The 25,707-nt window shown below is 40.5% G+C and overlaps 1 protein-coding gene across 2 annotated transcripts in view; it reads right to left on the bottom strand.

Moving 5' to 3' along the window:
- The window catches only part of fat4 (FAT atypical cadherin 4), a 101,393-nt gene extending 89,679 nt beyond the window's left edge, over nt 1-11,714 (bottom strand). For both annotated transcript variants that reach the window (XM_085175621.1, XM_085175613.1), the window contains exon 1: nt 6,120-11,714. In XM_085175621.1, the coding sequence (XP_085031747.1) occupies nt 6,120-11,222 (5,103 nt within the window). In that variant the 5' untranslated portion in view covers nt 11,223-11,714. The remainder of the gene's footprint in view (nt 1-6,119) is intronic.
- Nucleotides 11,715-25,707: the final 13,993 nt, after the last annotated feature.

Here is a 25,707-nt window from a genome sequence, read left to right on the forward strand (position 1 = left end):
AGCACCATTGCAAATTCCCAAATACCAAAGGACTGAGTTGAACTGCAGGTCAGATACATAATATGACTGTTCCTGACTTCTTGATTGAACTTTATTTTAATTATCTGTTTTTGCACAATATTTAACATTTAAGAACTTTTGTAAACTAGGAAAAGCACTTTATATTCCAAGGAAAACCTTAAAATATTAGAGACAATCAAACATTCCCCTATGTGAAAGCACTTGGCATGGTAGGGACGAAAAACTCCCTTTTAACGGGAAGAGATCACAACCCTGTTCAGGGAGTGGCAGCCATCTCCTCTTAATGGTTGGAAGGTAAGGGGAAGGAAAAAGTGAAAAAAACGAGCGTAGAGAGACAAGGACGAAACACAACTACTAGTTTTTTAAAAAAGGTAATGACATGCAGTAGTGCAGTGGTCCCCAACCTTTTTTGCGCCACGGACCGGTTTATGCCCGACAATATTTTCACGGACCGGCCTTTAAGGTGTCGCGGAAAAATACAACAAAATAAAACTAGCACCGGTACTGAAAAAAAGAAGAGTTATTCATAACACACGTGAAAAGACCCAGGAAAACCGAGTTAACGATAAAAACGATAAAATAACGCTGAAAACCGATAAAAACCCTGAAAACCACACATTTCACACTTGAGCCTCAACTCTCGCGGCCCGGTACCGGTCCGAGGCCCGGGGGTTGGGGACCGCTGCAGTAGTGGCATACATACACATCGTGAGTGAAAAGACAAAGTGGAGAAGAAATGCTCAGTGCATCATGGGACGTCCCCCAGGAGCCTGAACCCACAGCCGCCTTTCTAATGGATGGTTCAGAGTTACCTGATCCAGCTCTAACCCTAACTATTCAACTATATCATAAAGGAAAGTTTCAAGCCTAACTGCTACACAACACATGGAGATTCATTTATGATTATGCCACAATTAAAGAATTTGACTCCTTATTCATTTTAGCAGGTGAAAAGCTGAAAGTGAGTTGTGGGATTTACCAGTTTCTGTGCCAAAAAAAGGGTTACTTTAGCCGTTTCATTACTAATGCGATGGTTGGCTTAACTTTATAGAACATGGCACAGCAGAACAATATGATCCAGGTCTTGACCTTTCAGGCCCGAGTTTCATAAGTGTGTGTTATGAGCTGTGATATGAGAAAAAAGTCATATGTTGAGGAGGCTTGCTGTAGCAACTACTCTAGCGTACGAGAGCTCTTCAGAAAAAATGTATAGCACAGTATTTTTGATCTTCATCACTAATACAAGCATCTGTAAGAACGTAAAACAAGCAAAATTTCAGCAAAGCACAAAATAAAAGGCGAACGCAAACAGACAGTTCGATGCCATAAAAGGCCGACATGAGTTTGACTTTGAATCCGCAGAAAAGAGCTCTCAATGATCTTATTTGACAGTAACGTAATCATACTAATTAAAATGAAACAATTATTTTGACTGTTGCTACCATTTCATATTTCTGCTCATGAGTCTGTGTGAGATTGTGGTCAGTGTGTGTGTGTGTTTCTGGCAGCATTTGCTTGCAGGCGTCTACGCATGAGTGAATGTTTATTCAGCTTTTATAGCGATTGCGTCTCGTTAAAACGAATAGACGCTCTGAGACAACCGGCACTCCCCATCACCGGTTCACTCACAGGTTCACCCAAAACCCGAAGAGACCACCTACCAGGAGAGCTGAGCAGATGCGTCACCTCTTCGGTCACCATTTTAAATCGCTTGTCCAGCCGGATTACGGGGTGAATTACAACCCGGGTAATGGCTAGAATAGTGCATTACCACCCTCTCTCAAGCACATGTGCACAAGCAAAATATCGCAATTAAAGCATGAATTACAATACACAAGGATGCAGTTTGTTCTGCATCATTTTTCATCCAGTTCTTGTAAAATGTGCCTTCTGAGAAACATGAAATTTTCATACTAAACTTGCATATGACTCAAATTTAATGAAAGCATTTTTTCCTATTTTTTTGATGCAGGAAATTTAAATGCACAGCTGGAGTTATCGGTAATAATATTCCCTCTTTGCTGTGGAAACTGTAGTCATCAATATTTCAGCCTTTATTACGCTCACAAAACGACACGAATGCACAAAGAAGAACCAGCATGCATATCACATCATCATGTATGTGACCTTGTTCTCCTGCCTCGCTGACCTGGATGGCTTTACAGGTTTTGTATTTCAGGGAGGCTTTTTTTGTCTTCTCTACAACCCCAACGATGCCTCTGATCACATTTCCCTCAGAATTCACATTAGAGTAGCTTCAGCATCATGAAATATGGAGAAAGCGAAAGGACTTTGACATCTTGCTACCATTGAGATTTATGAATCTGACAGTGAGACTAAAGCAGTTTAACAGAGACACAAAACAGGCACGCAGATACAAATGAGATGTAAAGACATTAAGATATACAGCTTTAACGAGGAGGGGAGGATGAATCTACAGTAATGGAGTTCAAACTATCCATAACAATAGATCAACACTAATTTGAGCCTAGTATCTGACTGCATTCCCCGACTATGATGTCCAAAACCTGCTAGCAGACTGATCCTTCTTTCTTGAACCTGCTTGGAACATGATCCTGGACCACGACTGTGCCTCTCACTTCCCATGTCCTTGCAAGGGTCCCTGTGTCTGGCACTTCGAACACCCTCCTAATAACGCTTCCCGTCACCCCACCTCTTCCTTTATTCCCACAACTCCCAATAACACCGTCTGACATGTCCACAACCCTCCCAAAACACTCTTTTCTTTCCTCAGTTTCATGAGCCCAAACAGATTGACTGTGCGTCGCTCACTGGTGCAGACAGGGGAGGAAAGCTGGCTGACAGGGGCATCCATACACATGCCTAAATCTGCCAAGGAAAGACGCTGGCACAGACAAAAAAATAATAAAAGCCTCTCGAATCGCGGCCGGGGCAGCGCAACACTTTATCCGCGAAAGTAAAACAAAGGAAGGCCTGTTCAACACTGCGACTGTGTTTACTTTTAAGGGGGGAACAATGCCTTTAGGAGGAGCGGGGCAAGGCCTGACGTGGCACTTGAGGGTCTGTCCAAAAAACAGCACTTCATTTTGATTCACAGTGAGTTAAGAAAACAGTTGTAGCACTACATTGTATAGGGGCTGATGCATCTGAATGTGAGGAGGAGGCTGATGAAGGGAGAGTTTGCAGAGAGGATAAGAAACAGAGACCAGTAAGACCTCTCTGGTTTCTTCAACAGCATTCACTCCTTTATGCAAAGGAATGCTCCAACCAAATATGCAACTTGAAAAAGAAGAAAAAATAGATTTTGAAAGGTGGCAATGAAAAGTCTGCAAAAACTGCCAACACAAATGGAAGCTGTGTGACATGTCTAGGATGCTTAAGTTCATTTAAAGGGTACAAAGACATATTTTACCCAGAAAGTGCAATGACAGACAGTGGAGATAGACAGAGTTGCTTTTGCAACTACAGTTTCATTTCTCCTCTAAGAACCAGCAAACTGTTCAGTCACTTAGCCTTTACTGATCAAAGGCTATGACTCTGAGTAATGTCGAAATATGATTTTAATATACAAGACACAGTTTCTGGGTCATTTTGATGGATGCTTTTGCCCTTCTAAAGAACAATAATAAACAATAGTCTGCTGCAGCCCCACTGTCACATTGCAGGTGACATTTGCATGTAATGACCATTTTACTTTTGGCGGTTAACATGTAAACCCTAATCGCAGGTGTTTCGTCTAGCTTATAAACACCTCCTGTCATGTTGCCGATGGCCCAAAGTGGAACCAACATATTTCTTCGCCTGTAAACACGGACATTCCAGGATGTGATGAATCAAAACTTTGACTCAAATGAAAAACATCCTTCTAAACACTCAATGAATTCATCAACAATAGATAAAGCTGCCGCCAAGACATGTTTCCCCCAGCATATTTACCCAAAGTAGGAAACAGGAGAAAGAAACTCAGAGATCTCTGGGTAATGAAGTCATAGGAAAAACATTTCCAAATGCAAAATGACAACAGCAAAAATACAACTAACAAACTTTAAGTAGAATCGCTGTTTGGTTAAATGAAGACCTCACTGGATATTACATATGACCCAGATGTTTGCCAGAAGGCACCAACCAACAATTACTGACAAACATCCCGAGCTGTTTGAGATTGCAGCCACTGATAAAGCATGTCCAACTAGATTCTCTGTGTTTAAGTGTTTCCAAAACATCACACGTGGTGCACAGTGCAGGAGAAAATGCCAGCTTTCTCTCATGCATCCAATCAATGGGGAAAATGGGAAATGGAGAATGTGAAAGGGTCATAACCTCTTGGATGGAAATACTCCCCAAGTTGCTACCGGGTATCTGATGTATAAACACTGCACTGGAAAAACATTAGTCTAAGTCAGAAGGTTTACACTGTTGTACCACACTGTGCATTGAGGTCCCATTGACAGAGGAGACCCAAACAGTCTGAACAGAACCTGTTCATCTGCGCTGTTAAAAAAATGTGGCCATAAAACCGACTGCTTATTGCCTTGCAGCACAAAAACCAGCCCGTGTATCCAAACGTGGACGGTCATTTGAATTCCACTACGTTATTAGATCTCACGCTTCTCAAACGGGAGAGATTGACTACTCGGCCAGGTGGTATGGTAAAGTCATCTCTCCAAGGGGTGAGAAAGTTCAAACTTAGCATGAAACCAATCTAGAGTTTAAGGTTTGGGAATGAAGCAGTGAAGCACTATATTCTCTCATTAACCCGACAGCAGAGTCTGCAGGAAAGTAGATTGCCATCTTTGCTGCAGGCAAAGTGAGAGAACATTTGATATTCCCATTTGGCCTGGGCAAACTTTTAAGTTAACTCTGCTAACACGATTTTGCCAAGTAATCCTTGATTTCAATAATATGTGAGTTTGTCTCCAAATAACAGATTGCTGTATTGGATTTCAGTTTCAATATGCGTCTTGATTGAAAAGGCATCAATCTTGAACTGCTAATCCTAAACTCCTAAATCATTTTGCATCAGGCATCTTTAGAAATGCACTAACACAAAACACATTTTTTTTTAAAAATATATGAGGTATGTCTGTCATCAAGTCTGTAACAACATGGTATTGTAAGCCCTGGCTAAAATTTCAAAAACATATAGAATCACATTTGCTTTTAATTTGACTAGCGGCTAGGTATTAGTCACCCAAACTGGCCTTAGGGTTTCCACATGACACTTGAGAGAATTAACTCCATCTCCTTCAGAGAAAACCTAAAAACAGTGCATCGCATAATGCAAAGAAACTCAATGGACAGCTTAAGTTTCATTCTCTCTGTCCTGATCCTTTTACAAAGTCTTAAGAGGTCAACTAATTTTAATGGTCACTTATTGCCTGTGGAGCAGTTCCTGATGGTATAAAGGCACCCAAAGACCACCCCAGTGCCAAAACAGCCTTAGGCCCAAAGGCTCAAAGTAATACCAGCGCTGATGATGCATACCTGTACTGGAACACCGTATGAATGGCTCTCCTTTTCATTTCTGCTTCACGCACAAAAGAAACCATTGTGGGTCTTGAAATTGAGCAGCCTTGAATGAATTATGTCAACTGTGGGGAAATTAAAAAGTGGTCTTTCTTTGATTTGTGCAGTTCATAACCTGCTGATAAGAATACTTCAGTTCAGGAAAGCGCTAGAGGAGCTTGCGCAGAAGACATGCAATGCTCATTTCCTTTCCGAGACTCAAATATTAGAGGAGCCACACTCAAGATGAATTATTATGGCTAGAATGCTTTGGAAACGAGTACAATAGAGTTATCATGCCAAAGAACAAGGTTTTCTTAGTCGTGTCCAACAAAATTATGATTTAATATAATGCAAAGTGTGTGTGTAAAAAAAGAAAAAATGAATGCACACCCAAATGCAATTGGTGGCTCTGTTTTATGTGTGACTTGGACAGTCACCCACCCTCCAACTTTGCTTATTACATTTATTTAATCCAAATGTCTCTAACAAGTGCCAGTGGGTGAGTTCATGCCCTTTTCCTGCCAAACAGATCAAGTGGACCAATAGTGCAAAATATAAGGTGGCTTTCCAGTACCTGCAGAGAATAGAAAAGTCAGCAGTGTCCTTACCTCAGCACGCTGTGTTCTCGGCTGGCTGGCGTCTGCCTCAATGGCGTACACATCCACCAGGTAGAGGTCAGACCCCTGTTCTCGATCCAGCTCTGCAGCTGTCTGTATCACTCCTGTGTGTCGGCCGATGGTGAAAAGGCGACCCACAGCTTTTCCGCCGCTGCGCACCGCCACAATGAAATACTCCACTTTGGTTGCAGAGCCTCTAGGACTCGAGGCATCCAGGGAGATGACGTTGGTGCCCGGTGGCTGGCCCTCTTTGAGGATGGTGATGTATTTGGGCTGGGAGAAAACAGGTCCATCCACTCCTTGAAGGATGATGGTCAGCTCAGTTCTGGAGGTCTTGCGGTCAGTGCCGTGGTCCGTGGCTGACACTGTGAGGGTGTACATGAGTCGGGATGGAACCAGCTGGGACGCTAGGCGAATATCCCCGCTGTACCTGTCCATGATGAAAGTGTCCGAGTCACCTTCCACAAGCTCATACTCCACCTCCCCATTCGCGCCATCGTCCGGGTCAAAGGCCACCACTGTGGTCAAGATGGAGCCGATGACTATGTTAGGCTCAGCCACAAGTGCATTCTGGGACACAAAAGTGGGAACATTATCATTAAGGTCCGTGACCCATATTGTTACATTTTTCAGGGCATAGCGACGAAATTCAACTGGAACTGCTTGGTCAGTGGCTTTGATTGTCAACTCAAAGAGATTTGAGAACTCTCTGTCAATTTCCTTGCTGGTGTATATAAGCCCAGTGCTTGGGTCAATGCTGAAGTGGTTTCCCCGTGGAATCTGCTGAATAATCGAGTACTGCAGCTGGCCGTTTATGTCTGCATCTGTGTCCTGAGCTGTAATGGCCATAACTGAGGCAGAGATAGGAAGATTTTCAGGGATGGATTTGAAAATGTCTCCAGGGGTAAATACGGGAGGGTTGTCATTAAAGTCCCTGACACGAATAACCACAGGAATGGATGAGGAGCGGGGAGGTCTGCCATTGTCCTTTGCAGTGATGTTGAGTTTGTAAAATGACTGCGTTTCAAAATCCAGCTTTTTAACCAAAAAAATGCTGCCAGTGTTAGGGCTGATGCTGAAAGTGCCATGGTTGTTTGTGGCTGTGATGCTGTACGTTATGTCTGCATTCTGACCCGAATCTGCATCGGTGCCAGTCACAGAGGCCACCAGTTCCCCTAGCCTCATGTTCTCCAGGACATCAACCGACAGTGAGGATTTAGGGAAGATGGGGGAGTTATCATTTTCATCCAAGATGCTAATGCTAAGCATACAAGAGGAGGATAAGGGCACAGCCCCAGCATCAACAGCTATGATTTTTAGTGAATATGAAGATGTGGATTCATAGTCAAGCTTTCCAACCAAAGTCACCTGTCCAGAGCTACTATCGATTGTGAACTGGCCTTCCTCGTTGCCTTCAGCGATGTGATAGCGGACCAGTCCATTTTTGTTCTCATCCACATCTGAGGCAGAGACCCGTAGCAGCTGTGTCATGTTTTGAGCTGATTCGGAGATGGAGGCCTGGAATATGTCTTTGGTGAACTTAGGCGGGTTGTCGTTGATGTCTTGTATGTAAACTTGCACTTTGGCCTGGTCTCTAAGGGGTTTGGGGAGACCCTGGTCTGACGAGACAACCACAAAACTGAACACAGCGGCGCCTCTTTGTCTCATGAGTGACTCCCGGTCCAACTGCAAAGTGCTCGTCAACTCCCCCGTGATGGCATTCAGCTCAAAGTTGGGCTGTGGAGTCTCAAATGTGTATCTGACCTCACTGTTTGGGCCAAAGTCCTTATCCTCAGCAAAAACCTGCCCAACAAGCGACCCTCTCTTCTGTTCTTCCTCAAAATGAAACACATAATTGGTGCTGTTAAAGAGAGGACGATTATCATTTACGTCATCTAGAATCACTGTTACGTTTACAGTGGCACTCAGCGGCTCCACGGCCCTGTCTTTGGCTGTAACCACCAAGTTATATCTGTCCTGGATTTCTCTGTCCAGCTCCGCTTTGATGTACAACTGCCCATCTGGAAAAATGCCAAACACATCACCTGTGTTCCCACCAGCGATGTCATACATAATCTCGCCATTGAGACCGGAGTCTTTGTCGGTGGCCTCCACTTTAAAAAAACGGCTGTTGACAGGCTCAGATTCCAAGATGATGACCTCGTATGAGAGCTGGTCGAATACAGGTGAGTTGTCGTTGACGTCGTATACGCTGACGATGAGGATGAGGCTGGAGGTGTGCTGAGGGACTCCCATGTCTGATGCAATGACTTCAATCTCATAGGAACTTGTCGTGATCTCCAGCGGCCCGGTCAGCGTGATGAGGCCATGCTTCTCATGAATATGAAACAGTCCTTTGGGGTTTTGTTTGAGGCTGTAGACCACCATGCCATTTGCACCTTCATCAGGATCTGAAGCTTTGGCCTGGAATATTACATGACCTGTGCTCCAGTTTTCCACTGCGCTCACATGCTCCACAGCGTGAATAAAATGAGGAGCATTATCATTTAAGTCCTTTACAGTTATGTTAACAAAGGCCTCTCCTGTGATCTCCCCAGCTCTGGCTACAACTTTGAGTTGATAAAAGCCCTGCTCCTCTCTATCTATCTGGCTCGATGCTGTGATCTGACCTGCACTGTTGACAGCAAAAAGACCTCTCTGGTCTCCTGAGGTGATCAGATATGAAATGTTTGTATTTAAATCAACTGTGGTTGCTGACACTGTCCCTATAACTGTCCCAACACCTACATTTTCAAACATGACAAAGCTGTACACTTTCTGGCTGAACACTGGTGGATTATCCTGTGTGTCTATTACAGTTACAGTCACAATGGCCGGTGTGTGTGAGCGCAGGCCACTACCATCTGCTGCTGTCACCTGCAACTGGTAAGCAGTTTTCTCCTCTCTATCCAGGGGCACCAGTGTGGTAATTTTGCCTGTATTGCTATTAATGCGGAATTTGGAAGAGTCTCCAGCTGTAATTATATATTTGACTGTGCCGTTCCTACCCAAATCGGGGTCTGTGGCTGAAACCGTGGTTACATAAGAACCAGAGGGCTCGTTCTCTTTCACATTTGCAAAATACTGTACAGGATAGAAAACTGGCCTATTGTCATTGATATCCCAAAGGGTGATATTGACTTTTCCTACAGAGTGCAAAGGGGGGCTGCCTGCATCTGCTGCCTGGATGTGGAGTAAGTAGGAGGCCTGATCCTCCCTGTCAAGCTCCACGCCTGTGCTTAATCGCCCTGACACGACATCCAGGCGAAACAGCTCCTGGACGCTGGCTGGCGTCTCTGCATCAAATGAAAACCGGATAGTTCCATTGGCCCCAAGGTCGTCATCTGAGGCAGACAGCACCACCAGTTCTGTGCCGGCCGGAGCGTGCTCCACCAGTGAAACGTGATAGGTGCTCTGTGTAAATGTAGGCACTTGGTCATTCACATCTGTGATGTTGACTATCAGTTTAGTGTAAGACATTTTGGGCTGCAGCCCCTGGTCTTTGGCACTAATATTGAGCACAATTTCAGATGCTATTTCTCTATCCAGCAAAGCAGCACTGGTTACCAGACCACTGTTTTCACTGATGGAGAACCAGCCCAAAGCATTTCCAGACACCAGGGAGTAGCGCAGGTTGGCATTCTGCCCAGAGTCACCATCTGTTGCAGAAACCCCTTTAATGTAGCTGCCTTTTGGTATATCTTCACTGATATCTACTCTGTACACCGTTTCCTGAAATATGGGCGGGTGATCATTGATATCATTCACAAAAATAACCAGACTAGCAAAAGAAGACCTAGCCATAGGTTTACCGTTGTCTGACACAGACACAGTCAAGTTGTACGAGGAAATTCTCTCTCTGTCTAACACACTGGCCACTTTGATCAGACTTAAATTGGGCACAGGAGATGCGTGCACTTCAAAGTGCCTCTGCTCGTTGCCTCCTAAGATTGAAACAGATATGTTACCATTAGCTGTAGAGGAGTCTGCATCTGAAACAGTAAGCAAAGCCACAACTGTGCCAATCTGTGCGTTTTCATCTACAGAGGCAAATTTAGAAGTAGTGGGAAAATAACGGAATTTCACGACAGGGTCATTATCATTCACGTCTAAAAGTTTGATAGTGGCTTCTGCCCTGCCTGACAGAGAGGGCACCCCATTATCTACAGCATGGATAGTCAGAGAATATTCTTTTTTACTCTCATAATCCAAACCTTCTTTTATTATAATAGTACCTGCTTTGGGGTCAATTTGGAAAGGTGTCCCCTCATCTAAAAAGTACCTGATCTCGGCATTTGCTCCCTCGTCCTGATCTGATGCTGTAATCTGCAGGATGCTTGAACCTACAGCTGCATCCTCAAAAACACTGGTTTGATACTGGTCCTGCTCAAAAATCGGGGGGTTGTCATTTATGTCTTGAATAGTGACGTTTACTTGCATGTAGCCAAACTTTTTCGGCTCTCCTTTGTCCTCGACTTCAATCAGGAGCTGGTAGAAGGGAGTAACTTCCCTGTCCAAGCCTCCGGTTGAAACAAGGTGCAAGAATGCCCCCTCTCCACTAGGATTGACTGTAATATCCAAGCGGAATTTCCTCTGCTCGTTGCCTTTCACTATTCTGTACGTGGTGTGATCGACTCCGTTACTTCCTATGTCGGAATCTGTAGCAGTGTCCAGGATCACTTGCCTGCCGCTGCTGGCGTCCTCCTTAAAAGACACGACAATCGACGCGTCTGGAAACACCGGGGAGTTATCGTTAATATCCAAAACTACTATCCTGACCTCAGTAGGGTAGGTGGGATGGCTGGACAGCACCACAACGTTGATGACATCACTTTGCAAAACCTCTCTGTCAATCACAGATGAAGTGGAAATGACTCCCGTGGTGGCGTTAATTGCAAAAAGTTTGTGATTTTCGCTGAAGCGGTACGTGAAGCTGGACTTGGTCCCTATCGTGCCCACATAGGTGCCAATGGGCTGTTCCTCTAGGACTTGAAACTCTTGACGGACTTGGCTGGATGCTGAGTACCGCGACAGAGTCCATAACATCAGTAGAATCAAATGAAGCCGGCCTGAGCCCATACCTGTGAGCGCCATGGTCAGTTAGCCAGTCCACCTTTCTCAGACAGAGTTCATGCCTATGATGCATCAACTTTACTGAGTTTGGACGAGTCACTAAATCATTGTATTCCAGAAAATGTGCAGACAAAACTCAATGAGAAACTCTTTCCACGCTTAGTCAGTGTACCAAAGTGCTCCAGAAGTGTTATTTTATCCTGCGCACCGCGCCGTTTAATTGCAACAAGATCCTCTAAACGGAGAGAATGATTCCTGCAGCTCAGGAAAGTCTCATTTCAACTCCTTAAATAGCATTTTCAAGAAGAAATCTGACAATCCCATGAAAGACAAAAGAAAATAAAAGTTCCCGGCTCCTTGGAGATGCGTAAAAAAAAGTTTATCCAAAGTTTGAGCGCAAGTCAGCGGTGTTAAGTGTATGCAGGCGAGCGAGCCTACGCACCGTCCCGTGGAATAACGGTGCAGACGCTTCAGTCATATTGTGCTGGAGTCCCAGTAAGTTAGAACAAAGCCGGAGTTCGCCAAACTCCCTCCCATCGCCAGTCCCATTGGATAGCGGTGCTCCTGCCTGCCCGCCCACAGCCTTTCCTCCTCTATTGTGCAGTACAGCTCGCTGCCCCCGCTTGTGGAAGAGGACGTCAATCAAACACGACAGGTAAGGATGCCCCAAGAGATCTTAATTGTCAAATAATATGAGACATATTATCTTTTCTGCAGAAAAAAGGAGACAGTGATCGCCACAGAAACTATTTATATAGAATATAATGTATACAGTAAAGGCATAGTTTAACAAATTCTTTGCATAAAACGAGGTGAAATTCTTCCAAATAATCATTTTTAAAACCATTCAGGGCGCTGGAAAGTCCTCTTTGACATGCCAGACCACATTTTCGGAATGTATAAACGATTTCAAATATAAAGATGGTGCACAAAACACAATAAAGTCTGCACGAACTTAAAGAAATGTCGAAATTTCACAAGCTGCTTTGGAAGTAACTGCTTGAATTAAAATGACAATTCAGATGAATCATTATTAAATAACATATTGCGTTTGAACTGCAGAAGAGTTATTAACATACAAAAAATAATTCTTATTTATATTATATATATTAAGGCCACATTCTTTCGAAAAATTTTAGAATTAAGAGTTTATTAGAGCTTTATTAGTAAGTTTTTTTTCTTCACTGAATCATACGATCAAGTGAGATATTTGCATATAATGTAAGGTACAGCGAGCGTCCAAATCATAGGTGAGTCGCTCCATCTAGTGGCCAGATTATGGTACTTCCGAATAAACTGTAACACTATAGTGAATACGGGACAAAGCCACTCCTGAAAAATATATAAAATAAGTACACAGATTGATTTTAATATTTAAGATAGAGGGTTGCAACACTTGAATTAATTCACTGTGGAAACCAATACATAAAAAATGCTCCAAAAATAAGAATATTAAAGCAAAATTTTCCATCTTCAATGGAATGTTCTAGAGAAATATAATTCAGATGTTATAGACTGGTAATAATTATAGAATGGTTAAACAGCATTTGGATAAATTAAGGGTTACAAATAAGTAAATTAATGACAACATGAACAGCATATTATTTTACATTCATGAACCAGAACATTAATACTTATTTTGTAATTACTGGCAGATACGTGACTGGAAATGTGGTCATTCAAGAGGCAGGCTGTTGCTGTTTGTATAAAAACTGCACAAATAGAGTTTTTGCTGTGTAAGTTTATGTTACATTACATTCAGTCACGCCATAATTGCTCCATCAGTCTGATGGGTGTCAAACATACGGCCCACGGGTCAGAAGCAGCTCGCCAAAGGCGCCACTGAGCCATCCTGTCTGGCTCAGTGGTTTGCTTTTCAAAGTGTGAAAACTGCAGAGAAAGAGAGCACAATTGTTGAAGTTTTTAAGAATGAATTGTGTCATGAGAGTGGTTTTCCAAACCATTAATGTCAGCACACAAAAGTAACATGATTACACCAAGGAGACAAGCCCTTGTGTTTTCCTGGTTAGAGGGAGCAGAGTTGACAGACTGAATGGAAAAACAGTGAGGCAAAATATTGAAATTGCATTTCTTATTTTTATTTCTTATTTTTATGGTCTATTTCCCTTCAGACCAAACTCGCATGTATGTCTCCCTGTACTGGGACTGGCTGTAGCTCAAGAGTCAGAGCAGATCATCTATTAATTGGAAAGCTGGTTGTTTGATTCCTGGCTGCTCCAGTCTGCATTCTAAAGCATCCCTGGGGAAGATCCTGAACCCCTAGTTGTTCTCCGATGTTAGAAAGCACTTAGTGTTTGTATGACTGGATGAATGAGACATGTAATTTAAAGCCTTTTGAGTGCTTAGTTAAAGTAGAAAAGCACTATATAAAAATCAGTCAATTTAAGTGGCCCGTATGCGTAGTTTAAGAGAAGAAGATTGCCACCAATGTATATACACTGAGCAGTCTTGACATTAAAAGCAACCATTACTGTGAACACGTACACCAGTTGCTACCAAAATGGCTCACAAGCATGGAAACAGCACCTGTGTAAGTGGGGACTTTGGCGTGGGTTGTGGGTGGGGCCTACGGATGGGAATCGGGAACTGATTAAGTTCTCTTGGAATAGTTAGTCTGCTGTCGCCACACTGTCGCCAAAGGGCTTGCTCATAGGGGGTCATATGATTGTTGGGTTTTTCTCTGTATCTATGAAGCGCCTTGAGGCGACTTTTGTTGTGATTTGGCGCTATATAAATAAAATTGAATTGAATTGAATTGAATTGCTTGCCTTTGCTCTGCAATCAGCTTGTCCAGTCCCTGTGCCAGAGGAGGAAATAGTGTAACAGTCTACAGCGGGGACATAGACGCTAGTGTTACTTTATTTTTATTGCACAAAAAGATGAGAGCCCGATTGTGAAGTGCCAACTGCATCCTGGATAGAAACAATTGCATTATGCTGCTAACGCAACTTCAATTCTTTGCAAGCATCTGCACCGACAGCTAGCCAAGAACCCAGAGTGATGTTGAAGCTGAGTGAATCCTTTAACATTAGTAGTAACAGTTAGCAGTTTAACAATTACTGTTATAGAAAAAAGGAGTACACACGTGTACAAAGACTATTGCTTAAGACAATCAAAAAAAGTCTAACCTCCACTAATACTAATTGCAGTTATTTAGGGAACAATTAAGAAAAAAAATATTCCAATGGAATAAAGCATAATTGATCTGTCTAAATAGTTTGTGTGTGTTTACCTGTCATCATAAGGAATTTCCCATATTCTTCCACAAAAAGATACTCTGCTCTACATTTAGTTTGTTGGGATTTGGTCGCTCTAGCTTTGGTGAGATTGCACAGATAAACTGTAATTAGATGATTTAGATAGATAGATAGATAGATAGATAGATAGATAGATAGATAGATAGATAGATAGATAGATAGATAGATAGATAGATAGATAGATAGAAACAAAAAACAAAACTTAAATATCATCAAGTTTTCATGTTTAAATCTTTGTCTACAGAATGCGTGTGCTCGAAAAGGAGTAGGATGAAGTTTACACTTTTCTTGTTCCTACCCCCTTATTTCAAATTTCATTGCTTACAAATCCATATCCAGGATTCAACATTATTTGATCATATATGGTTAACTATGTACAAGTCTAACACATTGAACATACACAAATAAAAACTATTTTCAGCACGTAAACCAGAACAACAACAAACTACATTTTTACATAAACTAATCACCCTGTCTATAACACCCGCTTAATCTCTGAGCTTGTTTTATATCTATGTGACAAACACCTTAATAAAAACTTAAGGTTGGGTTACTCAGGCCTTGATCTATAAAAAAAAATGAGGACACAATTTCCTATACTTCAGTTAGTGGTTCTAATATTGTGGCTAACTTGCATACATCACATGTGCTGTGCTGTATATAAAAGTTTTATGGTCACTTCAAATATCTATCAGTGTTCACACTGTACATTCAGTAACTGCATGACATAGATGATAGAAAATGTCAGTAAATTGAAAAAAAAAAAAATCCAGCTTATTCCAGATACTTTAAAAAACAAAAACAAAATAATTTTTGTAACCAATCCTACAAACACTGTGTTTGCAGGGATTGATATTGTTCTATTTCCTAAATGTTTATAGCTTCTGGGAAGAGTTCAGGGTCCAATGAGTTCACTCAGAATTGGAACTGCAGCGTCTGTTCAAATTTCCATGCAGATGATCTGAGAAATGAAGTTTGTTGCTGAACTCTTGCACCACACTTCATATGTCCTCTGAAATAACGTTACAGAGCATAATTACAACCCTCCTGGTTTTGAGAGACATAAATGTTTATTCAGGTTTGGTATTTGACAATTTGTGGCTTCCGTAATCAGGCCGTTGACTGCCTGGACGCTAAGTAGGACATGAGTCAACATATGTAATTGAATTACAGAGTGGGCTGGACTGGCGGTTGCTGCTCAGACTGTATAGCCTGACAGAAATTTAATGTTTCGGTAGCAGACGGGTAGCATCAAAGTAGATTACTTCCTCACGGGAGATGTTTAGCTAACCTGATTACACCAGCTAAGCCAGGAGCTTGCAGGATGCTTTTGATAGAAATATCAAGTTGTTGTTATGTTTGAGCTAATTCCCTTATACTGACTGATGGGTTTCTTATGCGCCGTCACTGATCCGAGGCCTAATTTTGACGTTAAAGTGAACCACATGCAAATACAGTAGCAAAGTGAAAGCTGAGGTGACTTCTGTAGCGGCCTGTTCAACATTCTCTAAAGCTGGCTGCTTAACTTTGTATCCTGCCATCATATCATATTAAGATTAAATAGAAGATATGACTGGGTTCTTTTGAAGATATTCTCTGAATTTTCTTTATGGCAGCAAACTCATCTGCTTATGTTATTTATCTTAAGGTTTTTGCCTTGTGGCTGTCGGCTGCTTTGGTCAAATGAAAGATCCATTTGCATGAATTTGTCAGACATGGTTAATCTGCAGTATGTATTAATATTTTAACCAAAACAAATGAGCTAGTCTTCTCAAGTGTCAGTCTCAAGTCATCATAAATGGGGACAGTTGTTTCAGGAGGCGCATTGGGCTCTAATATGCAGATTAATCTGATGTGGTGGCGCCATAAGGGGAAAAAAAGGGCAGCAGAAATTAATTACATACTTTTTAAAATCCAAAACCAATACATACGTGTGCCTAGTTTTAATATATCTGACCATTTTTCATCTATCCAACCATTGAGCCATCCGTCCAGTTTAAAGCAAGAAAGTCCTGGGTTTGAATCCAACATCTGGGGTACGCCACCTAGGGTTTTTCCAATGCTTACAATGGGCCTTTGAACAGGGTCTATGCACTTAATAACAACTGGAATATTAAAGGCAACGAGTATATATTACCTTGTATGAGATAAATCTATCCCTCTTCCAATATTGGAATTTTTAGTCAATGATATGTGAAATGTTAATTATGCTTGAGTAAAGTAAACCATAAATAACAAAACTGGTTAGGCATAATTGATTTGAAAGGTGATGATTATTCCATATGGCTTATCCAGATTTTTTTTTTTTTTCCAATTTAATAAAAGCTGTGGTAAGGTCTATATGGATTAAGTAGATTTTTTCTGAATGTACTGAATCCAAAGAGAAACAATCAAGACAAACCTGAATCAAACAATTGATCGGACTTGGAAAAATATTGGCATTCCAAAAAATAAAAATCTCCAGGATCTCCTTTAGCTCCCTCAGTCAAACAGCAAATTGTGTCTTTGTGCTCAACATTTGTACTATGGTGACATTAAAGGAAAGAAATAGACAAGACACAACACATGAATACAGGTCGCTCTTCGTCATATCTTAATGAAATCTAGCTATACCGTTTAGTAAGCAGTTCTCTCCTGAATGTTTTCCAACATAAAGTAGAGCTTTATAAACTATTTGAGGGCCAATGCTCTGCTTGGGGAAATCACCACATGCGCGGGGCAAGTTAAGCCATGCAGGGATCTAACCACCAGTTCTACTAGTTCATTAATGCAAAAATCTGGCATCTGCACTTTTGTGATCATAATTAGACATAAAATGGTGAGTGCTTATGGAGTGTTTAATCTTTTTTCTGATGCCTTGTAGATAGCTGCATGCAAAATAAGTCTGGGAGAAAGATAAAATAAAAGTGAAATGAAATTACACTTGGCGCTGTTGTTAGCCAAACATTTAGCTCAGGCAGGCAGATGTCAGAAAAGTGAAATCCCCTCAATAAGATTACTTCAGACGTTCAAAGGCTGTTTCCTTCACTCTTAAAAAAGCTCAGTGCAACTACAGTGCCTACTCTCATAAAATCTATCAACATATTGTAAAGTCAAAGCCCGGTCATAAAGATCAAACGCAGGCATCAGTGAGAAGATGAAGCGCTGCTGTAATCCAAAGCAGCCCTTCACGCACTACGTCGTGTCTCCCGTGAAGGGTACAGAAACGGGATGTGACCTCGATGAACTGACGCAAAAAGCGCAATCGAGTTTGAACATGAGTTAAATTAAAAATTAGGACAGATAATGGAATGCTAATCATCATCTTTTCATGCACCGACACTTGATTGCAGTGCTTAGGGTCAGTCGTGTCTCATCCTTGCTAAAATGTAGAGAAACCAGGTTGAAGAGGGAAGTAGAATAGTAGTTTTTTTTTTTTAAACAAGCAATTCATTGCTTTGGTTGCAGGCAACAGGGGCTGGAGTTGAATAGGCTTTTAAAAAGCGAGCTACAAAAAGGTTATTGTATGCCTCGGGGAAGCCAGAGCCAGCAAAACAACACTGCCTTCTTTTCTAATAACAAGTGTGTGAAACGGCCAAGCATTAATGCTGACAGCCGATCTATTGCATGTCTGTAGTTGTTTAACACGCTTCTGGGTTTTAAATTGTCATCCTGGTTTTCTGCTAGTTTTCCCAGTAACTCCTTGTTGCTGAGTCTAATGTGAGGGCCTGCTGTTTCCTCGCATGCTCACTTCATCCCATTTTCCATCTCCCTTATTTGCTCGTCAAGAAGAAATATCAGGAAGAGGAAATAAATGGGTACTGAGAAATGAGATGTCATTTTCACCAGCATTTGCCAAATAAACCAAAATGTCTCGTTGTGGGGTGAAGGACTGTAAACTGCAGTGTACCTCACCGATGGAGTATGCAGGAGGTTTTTTCAATATTTTCATACCAGATTTAGTCAGATGGGGAAGGCGTGGGTTAATGATATATGCTGGAGTTTAAGAAATACAGGTAACTCCCTAATAATGCAGCTTGTAAGAAAATGTATATTTATATTGCATGTGTGGTTTTCACCGTGCTAAATAACTATAGGAAATTTACCTAAGATAGAGTTACAGCTGTCCTCTTTTTTGCAATTGTTGACTTGTAAAAGCCTATATGACATTTTTTATTTTACTATTCATTATCCGCACATAGAAGGCATCGTTCAAATATGTTAAAATTTTATTTAAGCAAACAGTATTATTAAAGTTCTTCATGACTGGGCAAAGTGTTCTCTTTTTTGGAAATGAAAATATGGTCAGCCTACCTAAGAGCTAAACTTTATCACATAACATCAGTGGCAGACCTCAGTAATGCACCTTTTTGTTAGTCTTTTCATGAAACAAAAGAAGCTACCACCACTCCACTTACCTCTTGCTCTTCACTCATACTCTTAGGTTGTGCCTTATGCTGGAAGCCAACTACATATCCTTATTTTGTCTTTTTAACCTATAAGAGAAAATTTTTTGCCACTTGGGGGTCATTAAAATCAAAACTGTGAACAAAACGTGGCAAACAGTAGCTTATTCATGCATCTAGTTGTTATGGAGCAATATATTGGCTCAGTTTTAGTTACGTTTCTGGCAAACTGGTGAATGCAAGTCTAACATCCACACTCTTTTAGCTCTGTTTTTGCCCTCTATCAACTGGATCTTTAGCTGCTAAGATTGAACCACTTTGTCGGTGCTTGACTGATGCAGATCTGCTTTAGTGCTTCTTGAGGACCAATCTAATAACAGAAGTTTGGATAAGTTCTGTGGGAAGAAAACCATAGCAGACAGAATCTAATGACTGCATCTCAGGAGGAAATCTGTGAATGTCATGCAGTAGCCATTGACGTCAAAGGCTGCAACCTAATTTCAAGCTGGTGCCAGGTTTTTGGGAAAGGCACCAATCTTTCTGGTGGAAATGCATGGGGGTGGTTGAAGCTCGGGTAATACTAGAAAAACAGTAGCTGGTGCCTGTGACACAATCAAAATTCATATTAATTGCTTACGTTCAGACTCCAACCAGAACCTAAATTATGTGAAACGACCACTCTAAGTGTTGTTGCTGTGGGAAAATGATTTAACTAGATTTAGGTGCTTGGCAACCTTGCTTTTGCTTTCTTTTGTATCCATCACAGTACGAGTGAATGTGAATGCTAGATGGAAAGCACCTATATAGAGAAAAAGCGCTTGTATGAAGGGGTGTGAACAGATGAGTGAGGCAAGTTGTATAGAGTGCTTTGAGTGGTCCGGTAGAGTAGAAAAGGATTATATAAGAGCCAGTCCATTTACCCTATACTTATATATAAATTGAAAATTGCCATCGTAAATACTTGCAATTGGTTGCAGAATGAAAAAAATGTCATACAATCACCAAACAACCATGATTTTTTCCTAGTTGCAAGGAGGTTGCCATCCTATTTTTTACTCTAGTGTGACCCAGCCATTAGGCACTGATAAGTATATGTTTACAGCGATATGAGTTAGGTAAAAATGAATAAAAATAATCAACCTATTCTAAATTCTACATCTGTATTTGAATTCTGCTATAGGAATAGTAACTTTGGGTTACTACTTGGACTTCTTCTTCATATCATTAATGTTAGACAGATGAAACATTATTGGGGTTTACATAAGCTTTTTATATAGTGTTACCTCTAGTGGATTTTAGCTTTTTACAGTGGCTTGCAAAAGTATTCAGTCCCCTTGAACTTTTCCACATTTTGTCACATTACAGCCACAAACATGAATCAATTTTATTGGAATTCCACGTGAAAGACCAATACAAAGTGGTGTACATGTGAGGAGTGGAACGAAAATCAGACATGATTCCAAACATTTTTTACAAATAAATAACTGCAAAGTGGGGTGTCAATACTTTGTAGAACCACCTCGTAATGAAATTTTCACTCAACAGCAGTTGGAATCCACTCCACATCTTTCATTTGTTAAATTTTTATTGAGTATGACCTCAACTGGCCAAGAAACTGCTTATTGGTCAATAGCCCAAACACATATGGGGCACTGAAAATGGGAGACTGTGTAAAAAATAGCTGCAATACCTAAACAGTTGATAGAGTACATTTGTCTAACACCTTGAAATAAAGCTGAAAGTCTGCACGCCAATCCTAACTGCCTGATTTAAAATGCACTATGGTAGCATACACAAGCAAAAAATGTAACCAGTGTCCACAACCTCATGTCCCTAACTGTAAAATGAAAATGTCAACTGTCATTTTTTGGGCCTAATGTTTTTGTATTGGTTTGTATTTGACCACACCACAATCAAACAGGACAATGTCACTTCATTCCTTTCTCATTTAGAGATCCGCACTGCTTTAAACTATAATTACCATAATGCAAGATTGCTAGTATATGTACAATGATGCTTTTACACAATTATAGACAAATGTCCAGGATAGCACTATAAGAGTCTTTTTGCATTCTGTTTTTGATTCTTAGTAAAAACAGCAACATACAGACGTTTAGGTTACAATTAAAATCTGCCACAAATCTACACAGCCGATACCTCTCAGCTAAATAAAGCAAGACCACTTAAAGACAATAAATATTGCAGGGAATATCTGCCATTCTACATGTAATACCACAGCTGACCTACAGGGGTCAATGCTGCATCATTAAAAAGTCTTTGATCAGTACCCCCGAGCTCCAGTGAGACAGTGCAAGTTTTTAACCCCCACCCCCATCAAGAAATAAGCAGGGAAACTAAAAACTGTTTATTCCTCAGGACACAGGCCTGTTTATAGCCGAGTTATGTTAATGGAAATATGGAAAAACCAGAATATTTTTATGGGAGTCCAGAGGGGAATTGGCCAGTTCTCTGCCTTTTCATCTCACAAACCGCAAATAGGAATGCCAAAATAACACAGCACTGGCACAGAAGCCATAAATTTCATTCATTAATTGCTTCGGTTATTTGTAAGACAACAAAGGGATTGCATGTGTGTGTATAATGCAAAAAATGGCAAGATAATCAGACATTTATATGCTTAATGAACTATCACATATTTTTTGCACTAGAGGGGTCACTGATATTTGACTGATTTTGAGAAAATGCTGAAACCAACACAAAGCTATGAGAAGTACCAATTCAAATGCATTTTAGTTGACTTCTGTAGTCTGTAGCTAAAATCTGTGTGATTTATTTAAAATTTCAAATACCTTGCCACCTTGGCTGTGCCTGTTATTATGCAGTATTTCCAGGGATCAGATGGAGGTTACACAAAGCAACCAATTTAAATTGACTGAAGTCATTTAAATAACAATCTGACCTTTGATAGGTTCAGATGGGGATCATGCAGTGAGGTGGCTTTCCTATACAAACACTGCAAATTGCTTTGCTGTGCAGATGATCCTGAGTGGAGATAAGAAAAATGAAGACGACTGCTCCTTGATTCCTTTGAAACTGATATGAAACTGTATGCTGACTGAGGCTGCAGAGGAGTGAGGCGGACAGTGACAAATCACAGCGAGTGGAGTGTGCTGCTGTTCATTAGACCCCTCATTCCATTTCACACTCGCACTGGGCCCTGTTTTTTTGGTGCTGGGTTAGAGATTTTGCATTTTCCCTGAACATGGTTGAAGGACAACTTTAAACATGACAAAGATTTAAATGTGCTGCTCCCTTTTTTTGGTTAAGAGTTTAAGATCTGTCCGTGTGCTTCACTTAATATTATTAAATGTAAGTGTGAAGGATTAACGATGATGCTGTATAGGAGAGCTGGCAATTAAAGCACATCATTGGCAGAGTCTTACAGGTTGGCTTATCCAACATACTTTACTAGGATATTAAAAAGAAGCTCCTGTCAATGGTTATGAAACACTGTTCAATGGAAAGCTACACCTCCTGGATGGGAAAACTAGCTAATGCTAATCTGCAAACAAGACCTAACCAAGATACTGACATAACTACTCAGGATTGTGGTAAATGTTGGGTGTGAAGACAGTTGATTTAATGTTTTCTGTGTGGTTTTTTTTTATATCAGTGTAGATGACCCCGAATCCTCCCTTAGTTATGCTGCAATAGGTCTAGGCTGCTGGGGGATTCCCATGATGCATTGAGTATTTCTTCTTCAGTCAGTTTTCTCACTCACTATGTGTTAATAGACCTCTCTGCACTGAATCATACTTGTTATTAATCTCTGGCTCTCTTCCACAGCATGTCTTTTATTCTGTCTTCTGTGTCTCACGCCAACCGGTCGCAGCAGATGGACGCCGCTCCCTGAGCCTGGTTCTGCCGGAGGCTTCTTCCTGTTAAAAGGGAGTTTTTCCTTCCAACTATCGCCAAAGCTATATAGATGAAATTGAATTGAACTGAATGTTGCATAAGCGATAGCTTCAACCTACACCCTTTCAGTTTGTCATTTGTTTTCTTTTTTATCATTTAATTTCTTGTAATATAAATGAACTGAATAAAGATACCGATAAAGGATAAAATTGTCATGTATACATTTAGCAAACTACGTTTTTTCCTCCATCAAAACTCTCCACTGGTATCTGTAAAACCAAACCCTGCTTTGTTTTTACTTAAAAGAAAATCATTTAAGTAAAGACATTTCTAATTTCTGCAGAAACAGTTTTTCCCTGTTTGAAAGCTCCAGGATTAAAATCCTCAAATCTACAATAATGTGAAGTAATAATTAGTATCTATTTGTGTTTCTTGCTAAGATTTGAGATTTTCAATCTATAACTGCTATAAAGCTTTTTTTTTTAAAAAAAAAAAAACATCATATAGATGTTTATATGTAGAGTGTAGCTTTTCTGATTTTCTGATGCCAACACAGTCTCATCGTTATGAGAAGTAACATTTTAATTCTTGTGTAGAAGTTTGGTCATGTTAGTGAGCAGAAGTGCTTCTTCATAGACCTGTTCAAAGAGCATAAAACTTGAACGTATCTTCCACGTTGAAAAAATGAAATGAAATGTAAAATTTCCTAAATGTTGGTTTCAAAATCTCATTGACTAACAAAAAATGAAGATTTATGTCTATGTACACATAATTTTAAGCCACTATTTCATGAAAAGTTCAGCATAGGGTAACACTGAGCCATACGGTACACATAGTAATCTGTTTGCCACATCAGAACATCCCATGTCCACTATTCTCATTTATCACCTCACGTGTTCATCCTGCCACGTTTTCCACTTCTTGCTGTTTTTAATCTTTCTACTAATTTTCTGAGGTGTTAAAGATATACCTCACATTACAAGAAATAGCTCCCTTGTCACAATTCAAAAAACCTGAATTGATGGTACTATGTATGTCCTCAGCAGAGTGCCGTTTTCTAAAACCATGGAAATATGTTAGTTGCAGGAAACCATACTTAGGTGTTGGCTTAATGAATGGCACAGTTGTTCACAGACTGGTGGCATCTTGGGTTAAGCACTAGTTGATAATCCTTCCAAATGTTCAGGTAATTCACTCGAGTCTGGCCCGACTGCTTTGCCAGCTGAGCTCATATTTGAATTATCCCTGCTGCTCAGCAAGAATCAATGACTAGTATGTGATCTAGATTTCAGATTACACTGTTGCACCGGGCTTACATACTAAAAGGAGTTTTATTATGAAAGTATCCAGACTGTAAGACACAAAAGCAATTTCGCTAATTAGATTTTAACACTAGACTTGATGACTCGATTGCATCATAGAAGCTTACATGAGGATTACAGCTAAACCTTTTCCTACTGTTACATCATCAAACACTAATCGTTACACGAGAATGTGCTGTCAGTAGTGATACTGTGCATGAGCTTAAGTCGTGTTTGGATCTTACTTTCATAATTCTGATTTGTGTTTTTAACCTTTGAAGAATAGGATCAGTATACAGAACTTAATCGTCTTTGAATGGAAAAGAAAACTGCCCGACAGCATATAAAATAATGAACATTACCTCAGTCAATGTTACAATTTTGTCTACATGTGAATAAAAATCATAATAAAACACGTTGCTGCTGGAGTTGATTACAAAGATGTTGTGGTCCATTAAAAGAAAATAATGAGGGAAAACAGGATTAAATCCATAAACCAGAGGGGAACATGTTAGTTAGTAACACAGACTGTATGGATTTGGCCCCAATGCCATTACTCTTTGCTTTATAGACTCATTTTGAAGCCTTAAATTTGCAAACTACCTTCTTTTTTTAGCCTTTTTTAAACCAAATGCAATGACCAAGTGGGAGATCTGACTGAGAAACTGAGGACAGCGAACGCTATGATATCCCAATAGCAACAAATTACTCTTATAAAATGAGCATCATGCTGTATTAAAGACTGAAATAGCAATTGTTTTCTGAAGTCACAGATCCAGACCTTTATATGCTGCGACTTTAGTTATTTCATTATTTTTTACAACTTCTGCTTGTCATGAAAGAGAGCAAAAATGCAGGTTTAAAAATGTATTCACTGGCTTTACTTCCTAGATCCAGATGATCAGATGAAGATTATCCTCTGTAAGTTGGATCCATGTGTTTCTTTTCACCTGAAGACACTAATTCCAATATGCCGAGCATAATGTCTGGATGAGCAACAAACTTCAAAAGGGGGACGTGTCGCTTGCCTCACTTTGTCTGTTTAATTAGAAAAAAAAAGGTAACTGATGTGCACACTTACAATTGCATGCACACATTATGTCTACAAAACAGAGGGTATAAACTAAGATGCACAGCAGGAAACACAATGAAGTGAATTTACATTTAAAAGAGTGCTGCAAGAGAAAAGCTCATAATTAATACATTTTCACACTGGGTCACTAAAAAGAATGCACAAAAAAAAAAATCAAGGATAAAAAAACCTTCTTTAAACTATGTCAGGAACTGGTATGCATCATTACAACAATTGTTGTGGTTATGAAGAAATTTAAAAAGTTCAAACAATGCATCTTAGCATGTTTTAGCACCGTATTCAAGGCAGGAGAGATACTTTTTCAAAGTGCACAAGCAGAATAATGAATTCACCACACATGGGGACAGATGAAGTTGCAACCCTGTGAGTCTGGAATTTCTCAACATGTCCATTTGTTTTGCAATTTTCCACTGAGATCATTCACAACCTGATAAATGACCTATTTTTTTTTTTTAGCTCCAAAGAGATGTGTGGGGTATTTCCCAAGCTCTGGCTTGCAACTGCTTAGGAATTAAAGCCAATTTTATATACAGGCCCCATTTTCAGAGGCTCAAAGGTAAATAGACAACTGAC

Source organism: Neolamprologus multifasciatus, chromosome 2 (genome assembly GCF_963576455.1).
Source record: "Neolamprologus multifasciatus chromosome 2, fNeoMul1.2, whole genome shotgun sequence".
In the NCBI taxonomy this organism is placed as follows: Eukaryota; Metazoa; Chordata; class Actinopteri; order Cichliformes; family Cichlidae; genus Neolamprologus; species Neolamprologus multifasciatus.